Source organism: Sinocyclocheilus anshuiensis, unplaced genomic scaffold, assembly GCF_001515605.1.
Source record: "Sinocyclocheilus anshuiensis isolate Anshui unplaced genomic scaffold, SAMN03320099.WGS_v1.1 scaffold1305, whole genome shotgun sequence".
NCBI lineage: Eukaryota > Metazoa > Chordata > Actinopteri > Cypriniformes > Cyprinidae > Sinocyclocheilus > Sinocyclocheilus anshuiensis.
The window spans coordinates 416,593-428,266 of record NW_015552694.1 but is presented as its reverse complement, the minus strand read 5'-3'; the positions used below and the strand labels follow the sequence as shown (position 1 = coordinate 428,266).

Here is an 11,674-nt window from a genome sequence, read left to right as displayed (position 1 = left end):
TGGTGGGTGTGTTTGTGTGTGTGTGTGTGTGTGTGTGTGTGTGTGTGTGTCTTTCCAACACCAAACCACAACTGATTTAGTTTGGCTTTTTTTTTTTGACAGTGAGCAACAAATGTGTTCTTTCATGTCAAAGTGAAAACAAATTTCTACAAAATTAGCCTCTCCCTTTTCCATGGCTTGTAACTTTGACACCATGGCCAATATCTTATGATTTTGTGTTTAATAAAATGGGTTTGGGACCAGTTAGGCCAAAAATGTGTTGTGGTGGTAACACCTGATCTATAAATAATAATAATCAGTTCTCTGATACAAATAATAATTTTAATAATAACAAATAAATTTTTTGACGATGAGAAGATAAACTGTGCCAGACACCATTTCTCATCTACCAAACGAAGACTTAATCTGTGACAGTGACCTACAAATTTAGAGATTATTGTAGTATGTCAGAGCAAAATGGTCCCTGAGCCCCAGCTCATGACAAGTTCCAGTGTGTCCCATGGCATCCTGTGGCTCCACCCCACAATAGTCTTAAATGTGACTTTTGATGACAAAGAAAAGAGACACTTGTGAGATTTTTCATTTGGTGCCTATCTGAAAACTGTCATTGGAACAAATTCATGTTAGGGCACATATCTTTCAAATACATTTAAATACACAAAAGTTCTCCTCCTGATTTGTTCTTATTATGCCTCAGTTCATTACTATAAATAATTTCAGTGAGAGGCATAGATAAAGATCTAATCTCTCCTCATCCACCAAGACAAGGTTGTGTCTGTTCAGCAACCTCCCAGGAATTAGAAGATAGACTCATAGGCTCAAACTTGTTGACACAAACTGTATATTTCATCCTAAATTGCTTGTAAAATGTGACATTTTAAAGGAGGTAAGAACTCTAAATTACAACCAGAAGTCTGAAGTTGTTTACAGCACATCCACCACCACTCACAGTCCTTTACTTGCTGTGTTTTTGATGCCTGAGGAAGGAAGGTGATTTAATGAGGTGGACAATAATCTCTCTACTACACCTTTCTCAGTCCACTTTTGTATTTTTATGCACAGCATAGAGTGGTAACCTGCAAATGTTACTTTATAGATATATTTCTACATTTACATTTAGTCATTTAGCAGACACTTTAATCCAAAGCGATTACAGAGCCAGTGGTGGTTTTGTAGGCAAACATTAATGCCTTGAATTTAATGCGAGCAGCTATTGGTAGCCAGTGCAAATTGATGAACAGAAGTGTGACATGAGTTCTTTTCGGGCTCATTAAAGATTAATCTTGCAGCGGCATTTTGGATTAATTGTAGAGGTTTGATAGAAGTGGCTGGAAGACCTGCCAAGAGAGCATTGCAATAGTCCAGCCTGGATAGAACAAGAGCTTGAACAAGGAGTTGTGAAGCATGTTCTGAAAGAAAGGGCCTGATCTTCCTAATGTTGTATAAAGCAAATCTGCAGGACCAGGCAGTTTTAGCAATGTGGTCTGATAAATTCAGTTTATCATCAATCATAACTCCAAGGTTTCTAGCTCTTTTTGAAGGAGTTATGGTTGATGAGCCTAACTTTTGGTTATATGGTTTTACATCATATAACCCATATCATAACCCATAACCCATGTCAAGTAGTTTTGTTGGTATAAATCAATTAATTTGATTAATCAATATTAAATAATATTTTTGACTTAAACAGAACCACTTAATTTAGATGTTGCCATTTTTTTGTGTGATAAACCACTGAGTGGCATTAAACAGCTTGAAAGATCAAAGACAATTTTTAATATAACTCCGACTGGATTCGTCTGAAAGAAGAAAGTCATATACACCTAGGATGACTTGAGGGTGAGTAATTTATGGGCTAATTTTCATTTGTGGGTGAACTAACCCTTTAAATGGTAATGATAGAGATGGTATTTAGTGTGTTCTCTTTCCTGGACAGTTGTACTTTACCACGTGCAAGTATTTTGTTTAGCTGAATGCAGCAGAAGGTCATGTGCATAAGAATTAATAATGTTTAAGAGGATTCCAGACAGATGGTATTTCTTTGTTTGACCATTGTTTTATTATTTGAAAACCCAAGGGGCACACACCTTTTAAATGTGGATGTTTAGAATAAAATAATAGTTGAAGAGTCTTTGTACCTTTGTATCTGGTCTCACTTTGCACACATCACTTTTACTTCATAACTATGTGACCCCTATCCTAATAAGTACAGTTTATTCTTTCTGTCCTCCCATCCATTCGGGGAGGGAGGGGGACAGAGAGAGGGAGGAGGACGGAGAGAGAGCATGTGTGACTGTTTACAGCTGGGACTATCTGTTTATGTCAACCTGACTGGCAGTGGAGTGGCTGTTTTTCCTCGCCTCTCTCGGATTCTCTCTCCTCCGCGTATCTGCTTGTAGGTTATAGTCTTTCTTTACGCGAGACCCTCTTCGGCTGAGCTCTTATCGTTTATGAACCAATTATCTACGCGAAATCCGTTCTGACAAATCATCTACATATTTGAGGTGGACTGTAAAATATACTCCTGTATTGGAAGCGAGAGAGACCAGGCAAAGGAAGTGTATCCAACATACTCGTTTCCAAATGGATGGGATGAAACCAGAAACGACGGCTGAGGAGAATCAGGATGAAAGGGAAGAAAACAAAGGTTTGTAACCGTGTGTAATCGTTTTGTTTTCTATTTCGACTCGGATTTATTCTGCTCGTGCTCGATGTTTAGAGAGCGGCTTAACCTATATGCGGAGGCTTCGCTTTGCGCGCCGTTCATTTGCGAATCAATCGAATATTTTATTGATTGAGGTGATTATGATCCTCCTCGTGTCATTCGCTTAACATTGAAATTCTTTCACGTCGTTTATTCGATTAGGGAATGCGCATTTTTTATGCTACCTTTGGAGCCCTGGTGATGTCAAATCTCTTCTCTGCGTCTTTGGAGAATCGTTTCCATCACGGCGAGCGATGCTGATTTGGAAAAACGCTGCTCCTGTGATTTACTTTCCGCAATAAAAACACATTTTTGTCTGATATAATGATACAATCTGATATAATAAATACTATACTATATCGTATCACTATATTAATGATATTCTAAATGTTATTTTGTCTTGCTGTCGGTAGTATTGTTGATGGTGACGAGATGGAGGTGTCGCATTGTATTCAAGGTGTTGTTTACATTGCTGTTGTGTTCGCTGCTAAAACTAATGGAAGAATTCATCTGGTTGTGATAAATTTGATATATAAATTTGATGGATTCCTTTGCTGTTCAACATATTTAAACATTTTTGACAAAGTCATTGAATTATTTTTTACCGCGTTCGCAAAATAAAAGTATCAGATACGGAAACCGAATGCATGCTTTGAATATGTAAACGAGCACTGTAGTGGAACCTATAGCACCTGAAGAACGCCCGCCCTGAAAGAGCCATATACCAGGGTACTCAACCAAAAAATCGCGGGAGTGTCTGTAAATACAGGTTATTTGAGATTTCTGAGTTCAGTGATTATTCTGGTTCGGGATTATCTAAACAAGGTTTTCTGTAATAATAAAACCCATCATGACATAAGCAGTGCTCGAGGACTCCCCTCTTGACCCTCCCCACCACAGACTTTTTATTCTTGCTTCTGGACTATTTGTGTAATATTGTTATGTTGACAGAGTTATGGATTTGATAACTGTGCTGTTGTGCAATAAAGTCCAAGTTTTCCACAAGCATCAAAGCAACAAGGAGAATGCTCTTTCACTCCACCCACTGGTGCATTTGCTTCATCATATAACTATGACTTGAACCACTGGAGATGTAACCTATCTTTGTTAATATTCACTGCTCATAAAATCATGACTATCATGACATTCAAGCAGATTATTCTATATGTCTTTATTCTTTCCATTGTGTTCTTATCCTCTCTTCCATGTTAAATGTTGAACAGTTTTGCCACCAGCATGATTAGATTAATACATTATGGAGAGAGAGGCCTAATTGTACCATATGTGTCACAACTAAAATATGCAGAGATCAGCAGTCTTTATGAAATTTTGATGTATTTGCAAGAACTGCTGGTCTATATCAGGTCAGCTTACTGTAGATGCTAATGGTCATTCTTTGCCAGATTCCGCTTTAGAGGCACATATTTGTTCACTTAAAGGATACGTTTGCCAATTTCAGCTAACTTTCTTGGCAGTGTATGTAAATAGGCATTGTGTTTTGCTTTTTTATTCTCACCCACTGACAGTCAGATTAGGGTGGTGGTGCAAAATCAAAGTGCATTATGGGTGTTTTCCATGTTTCTGCGTAGACAGCCAATTTTAAGCTCATCTTCTTAGCTGTGAAGTTCCCCTTTAAGGCACCAGTTACTTTGAAACAGATGCTTTGATGCTTTGTTCAGTAATGAGGTACAGAAAACCTGGACGGGCTGATTGATTTTAGAGTTGACATGAAATCAAAATGGACTTGAATTGATTCATTTTCTAATGCATGTTGTTGGCTTTGTGGTGAATATACTGTTACATATTTCATAATTGCTGGATAATTCAGAATATGCAAAATAGACTGGATGGTTACAAAAATGGTTCAGAGACCAGATAAACAAGTGTTTTTAAGCCTCATTTGCTGCAGGCTCATATGCTTGTGTTTTTGTTAATATAGCATTTTTTTTTTCATCATTCCTTATTTTGGACATAGTTCAGTGTCCATCAAATATATTGTACAGTATTAATCCCTTACCAGTACCATTTGACAAATTCATTGTACTTTCTGATGTGCCATACAATTGCTCTTGATTAATAGTGTACTGTGGTACTTGTTTATGCTTCCCACGCCAATGATGGGAGAATTGATAGAGTAGAGTCTTCCTTTCTCTCGCACTTTCTTATTTTCTCTCACATGAACAGAAGGAGGGCAGAAGAGGCGGCATGTACACGCTTCTCTTTTTACATAACTCCTGCACTTTCGACATCAAAAGGATTACATCATTTTTGTGACATGAAAGGGGAGGGACATGTAGTAAATGTGGAAAAGATAAAAAAGAAAATGACAATGATCTCTCATCACCATAAGAGTCATTGTAATTTTAACATCTGATTTTGCAGTCAGGAAATATGTAGGATGGGAAGCAATAAAGAATTGGCTCACAGGAAATAACTTCACATTTTTTGTCTACTGTACTATAATGGAAAAAAAAATTGTGGTCTGCTTTTAGCCATTTGACCAATATTGACATTGTTGACATTAAGGTACACTTGTGGATGTTCAGAAACAGATGATGACCATGGTTGAACCATGTCAGGATAGATTCAAACTTGCACAGCTTAGATAACTTCTCTATACTAAAGATGAAAGAATTGATGCACAGACATGCAGATAAAGACATTTTTCTCAGGTTTATGTACAGTATTTATTTTCTTGGCACATTTATTTGGTGTTAGTGTTCAATATAGCAGTGTGGGGGAAGTTACTCAAAATAATTTACTACAGATTGCTTTCAAGTAATTTTCTAAAACACTACTAAGTCTTCCTATACATTGGGAGGTACTAATACAAATAGAGTAATAATAAGTCATTAGTTAAAGGTCAGTAACTGTAATCTGAACACAGGAATTACATTTAGAATTACATTTAGAATTTATATATTTTTTTCTTAGTGGTTTTAGCATCTCTCTTCTGCACTGTAAAAAGTAGTAACCTGCAATTGGTACCTTAAAGAGCTATTTCTGATTTGAATATTGGTATAAATTAATATATTTAGGTTAATTCAGTGATGTTAAGTAATAGGTTTTGACTTGAATAAAACCAGTTAATGTAGATGTTACTATTTTTAGGTTACCATTTTTTAGTGTGGATTATGAGGGCTGTGTATGTTTGTGCTGCCTGTAGTCTATACACTGGGCTTTTCATTACCCTGTATCAGTTTCCCTGATCTCTGTTCCCATACTACTTCCCACTTTCATTCTCCTCTCTCTCTCACTCTCTCCCTCAAATTCCTCCTTCCTCTCAATAGCACAACAGTAGTAGTTTTAGAGTACTATATACGGTTACATTCACCCACTATTTGGTTTTAAACAGGAGTTACAGCTGCATTCTATAACTGAAATGATCTGATTTTCAATTTTCAGGTTTTACTTTCACATGAAAAAAAAATCTGTTAACCTAAGTTGCAATGCAAATGCTGGTAACTAATGTTTAGCCTATTGTTTATGCTTCCCATGCCAATAATGGGAGAATTGATTCACTTTCACTATATAAATAAAGTTGAAACAATTTGTGACCAACACCTAATACATTTCTTAGTCCCAAATGCTGATATGCTCAGCCTAGCCTTTCCTCAAGATTGCCAAGTACTGTGAGCATGTGAGAGTAATCATAGAGAGGAAAGACAACCTCATGTGCCTCTCATTTGGAACAGCTCACTCAGGGCATGCTGACAGCCTCCATCTGCCGGCGCAAACTCACATGGCTGTTTAGCCACTTTTGTGTATGTGTAAGAGAGTGTGGGCGAGTGCTTCCACAAGTGTGCTTGTGCATGCATGTTTTTGTGTGTTTACATGTACCTGTGCATGAATATTTGCCTGTGTTTGTGTAAATTTGTGTTGTATATAGGTATGAACAGCACTAACAGGCAGGTTGGCACAGCATGTCCTGTTCCTGCATGATGCCATTCATCCTCCTGTATATGGATCCTCTCCACTCGGCCCACTGGTGTGCAATCTGCTGTTCTCTGATCCCTTTTTTATCATCTCTCTATCAGAGAGAGAAAACATATGTATTCATAGTGATGACTTATTTATAATTTATGCATTAAGCTTTTGTCCAGTTTTAAAGACATGTTTAAAGCTAATGACCTACTGCAAAAATTGGTAACCTGCAATTGTGACTTTAAAGCTGCAGTCCGTAAGTTTTGCCTCTTTGTCACCATCCCACTCGGCCCACTGGTGTGCAATCTGCTGTTCTCTGATCCCTTTTTTATCATCTCTCTATCAGAGAGAGAAAACATATGTATTCATAGTGATGACTTATTTATAATTTATGCATTAAGCTTTTGTCCAGTTTTAAAGACATGTTTAAAGCTAATGACCTACTGCAAAAATTGGTAACCTGCAATTGTGACTTTAAAGCTGCAGTCCGTAAGTTTTGCCTCTTTGTCGCCATCTCTGTTTGAAACCTGCAATTGCAGTTATTTGTGGAATTATCATCTTTACATGGGTTGTGTATTGGCACGGCTCTTCAGCACTGATGAGTCTAATGTTTTGAGGTGTATGTGTGAGCTGTCAGTCAACACACCAGTGTGGATATTCACTGTACTTCAGAATTAAAGATACTATGTCTTGGTAGTATGTCCAAAATAAGAAGTTTCACTGGAAAATGTCATCTGAACAAGTAACATGTCTGCCAGTTTTGTTCTGACCAACTGAAAAAAACATTTTACAATAAATCGCGCTACCAATGGTGATTAAATCTAACGATCTCAAAGTCAGTTCAGATCACATCAAACTTTGCAAATTATTATTATTGTTATACTTTAAGATTTTCAGAGATGGAATCAACAAAGTTTAATTTAAAATAAAAATAAATTCTTTTGTGGTGCATTTTTATTGTTAAATTGTTATATTCTATTAAATTAAATTGTCATATTACATTTTTTAGTGACAGGAAAACAATGCCAAAAAGTCTGACAAACTGTTAAGATTGGTTTGAAATGATCAGCGAATTTTGAATCTGTTAAAAATAATATTCAACTATTCTTTCCTATTAGGATCCTTCAGAAAGATATACAGAGCAGAAGGTGCTACATCAGCCAGTAACATTACACAGTTTGACGATCATGTTACTCTTATACAATGAAAAAATGGCAACCTAAAATGGTAACATCTAAATTAACTGCTTTTAGGTAAAAAATATTATTTAACATCACTTAACCAACCTAAATGCATTACTTTAATAATACCCTAACCCAGGGGTGTCAAACTCAGTTTAGCCCTCCAGAGTTTTATTCCAACCCTGCTCCAACACACATACCATGTAGTTTTCAAATAAGCTTGAAGGACTTGATTAGCTGGATCACGTGTGTTTAATTACACTGTAAAAAAAAAAATCCCTTAAAATTTACGGTAAAAAACTGGCAGCTGTGGTTGCCAGAATTTTACCGTAAAAAAACACGGTAGCAATGTTTTAGAATTTACGGATTTAACTTAAATTTACAATTAAAAACCGTACTTCATTAACTGATATAATGTTAATATACAAACCTATTGAAGCTCTGAAATCTGTTTTGTACCTTTGTAATACACTGAGAACCACCAAAATCAGGGGGTGATGAGAAAGTCACATGTTAAAACCAAAGCTCACCACAAGCTGAGAAAGTCAATACTAATATATTTATAGAAGGAGCACAATGTCATTCACACAAACACTAAACACAATCATGGTAATGAAACTGAAAAATGCAATAAACATTAATTTAACAAAATTAGATGTAACATACAACCCTAATAAACATAACTGATAAGAAAAAACTAAGAAGAAACATAATTATTTCAAAGAAACAACATCAAATTTGAAATGCAACGCAGGGAATTCTGGGAATGTCAATTTACATTTTTTCACTGTAAATTATACATTCTTTTTCACTTCCAAAAATATTAGTATTTTACCGTAAAATTACATGAAATGTCTATTACAGTTTTTCACCGTATATAGTAGGGGAACTTACCCAATACTAATATATTTATAGAAGGAGCACAATGTCATTCACACAAACACTAAACACAATCATGGTAATGAAACTGAAAAATGCAATAAACATTAATTTAACAAAATTAGATGTAACATACAACCCTAATAAACATAACTGATAAGAAAAAACTAAGAAGAAACATAATTATTTCAAAGAAACAACATCAAATTTGAAATGCAACGCAGGGAATTCTGGGAATGTCAATTTACATTTTTTCACTGTAAATTATACATTCTTTTTCACTTCCAAAAATATTAGTATTTTACCGTAAAATTACATGAAATGTCTATTACAGTTTTTCACTGTATATAGTAGGGGAACTTACCGTTAACCATTTAACAGGTTTTTACTGTAGCATTTTCACAGTTTTTTACTGTTAAAATCACGATCATTTTTTATTAGGGTTGAATCTAAACTCTGCAGGGCTCCGGCCCTCCAGGAATTGAGTTTGACACCCCTGCCCTAACCCTAACCTGCCCTGTTTGGTACATCTGGCCCTAAAACAGCTTTATATGGGTTAAAATATGTAGAAATTTCTCTTATTGCAGTAACAATCGCAGGTCACCACTTTTTGCAGTAGTTAGTTCTTTTGATGTTTAGGAATAATAGTATCTATTATATAATAGTATCTATTATGCGATAAGGACAAAATATATTTTACACTCACATACTTGACATTCATTAATGCAATGTTGTGCTTGACCACATATCTGAAGTAGTTGTGTAGTATTTCAATTGTTTTATGAACCCATTTTTTTTTTTAGATCGAAGTGAAATTTCACAATTCTCAATTCCAATTTCGATACCACAGCAAAAAACTACTAGCCTAACTAACATAAAGTTTAAACATCATTAAAGAGAAAACACTTGGTAATAAAATAATAACAGCTAAACAAATTACAACTAATAGCACAAATTAATACAACAGAACAAAGATACAAATTAAATAAACAGTGCTATAAGTTTTTCAGGTAGGTCTAACAGTAGTATTCAGGTACAGAAATTGAAAAATCAAATGTAAAATAACATTGCCATTGTTCTCACTGTAAAAATTAAATATAGATTAATCATTATTAAAGTTACAAATTGTATTCAGTCAAGAGCAGTGTGTTTTTCTGTTGATTAAAAAAAACACTGTTTGATTAAAAAGCAGAAGGTATACTACTTTAAAACCAAATGAATAGAACCAATATACTGATGCACTTGCATTTTCTTTCTCAACATAAGATATTCACATACGACGTGAACATAAAAACCGCAAAAAGGCATGAAAGAGAACTCAATTCAGTGTTGATGCGCTATATGATGTTTTATTAACAAGGTTCAGGAGGACCACGATCAGATAATCAATCAGTCTGGCCCAGGTGGAGCTCGTCAGCTAATCACCTTAACAAGCACATACGTGTGTGTGTATATATACAGCCAACTTACCTCAGTTCCACGAAAGTTTTCCAGCATCCCGCCTCCACCCCAACACCTCACTACTAATCTAATTTAATCCCATTCTTGGGATGGGTGGGGGAGTTCTCTGGGTTCGGGCTTTAACCCGAGCTCGGAGCCCTCCCTCTGGACAGCACGCCAAATATGCTACTAATTGCTCAATCACATTATATGTTAGTGCGAACTCGTAAAATGAGAAGCAGCTGGAAGAGGAAGAATGCACAGAAGCAGGGTACTCGCTTCATTTTTGGGTGAACTATCCCTTTAGCACCCAAATGGCATCATTGTGTAAACATGGTCGGTTATACTGTATGTTGATGCATTCATCAATGAGACGTCAGAAGTGCTGAAGCAAAAAGTTGCTTAAGTTCAAAACGAGTCATTTTTGCAGCTTAGTTTCAATAAATGCTTTGGACTGGGGAAGTTTTGAGTTATAAAAATGACAGTATGTCTGATAGTACATCAAGCTCTTTTAACGCTATCTTTTATCTCAAAAGATCAAGGACAGTTTGATTCCTCATGATATGATCCCTGCTGTTTCAGTGTGAGTTCCACCTGTTCCATCTTTCAGCTGGGAAGAGACTTCATCTTGGACAAAATCTATATGCAAGAAAAAATAAAAAAATATTCAGTGAATATAATTTAATTAAACTGAGGAAATCATTTCAATTCAATTGCAATCCATCTGCCATGAAAAACACACAAAAAAACATGTTTTTATATTTTAGATTTAAAGGGGTCATAAGATGCTATTTAAATTTTTCCTTTCTCTTTGAAGTGTTACAAGCTCTTGGTGCATAAAGAAGATCTGTAAAGTTGCAAAGACTAAAGTCTCAAATCCAAAGAGATATTCTTTATAAAAGTTAAGAGTCAACCACGCCTACCTAAAACGGCTCGTTCTAACACGCCCCCACATGTCTACGTCACGATGTGGGAAGATTTGAATAACGCCGCCCAAATGTTCACGCAAAGAAAGAAGGCGTAACTTTTATTTTGCGCTGTGGATCACCGGATCGGCTTTCACCGTGGACGAAGCGGAGTCCAGCCCGGGGTCGTCGCATGTGGTTGCCGCAAGCCCGCCGGACACGCCATTCTCAAGCCCACCGGACTCCGCTCACTCTAGCCCTCCGGCCGTTCCTCACTCTAGCGGCCGGCCTCCGCTCACTCAGCCCGCCGGCCGTTCCTCACTCTAGCCCCCGGCCTCTACTCACTCTAGGCCGCCGCCGCTCACTCAAGGCGTGTGTGACGCTGTGTTTCGTTGTGAAAGCAAAACTACTTTGTTTGGCCTTCCAAAAGAGGACACGACTAGAAATCAGTAGTTAAGTTGTATTTACAACACTGTTCCAGAACAGTTCAACCCAAATATTCAGATGTGTCCAGCGCATTTTATGAAGGACTGTTTCCTGATCCTGGTAGAGTAGACTACAATGCCGGCTGTTCTGACTAACAGACTGTATGTTTTTTATATTTACAGAATTTGCCACTGATGATTCAAACGCGAGTTTTG

The 11,674-nt window shown here is 36.5% G+C and overlaps 1 protein-coding gene across 3 annotated transcripts in view; it reads left to right on the top strand.

The window, feature by feature from the left end:
• LOC107667658 (neuronal membrane glycoprotein M6-b-like) overlaps positions 1–11,674 on the top strand; it is a 47,101-nt gene that overhangs the window by 10,430 nt on the left and 24,997 nt on the right. For 2 of the 3 annotated variants that reach the window (XM_016459382.1, XM_016459385.1), the window contains exon 1: positions 2,287–2,647. The exons of the other annotated variant lie outside the window; for it this stretch is intronic. In XM_016459382.1, the coding sequence (XP_016314868.1) occupies positions 2,584–2,647 (64 nt within the window). In that variant the 5' untranslated portion in view covers positions 2,287–2,583. Of the gene's footprint in view, positions 1–2,286; positions 2,648–11,674 lie in introns of those variants that run through there. 3 annotated transcript variants of the gene reach the window in all.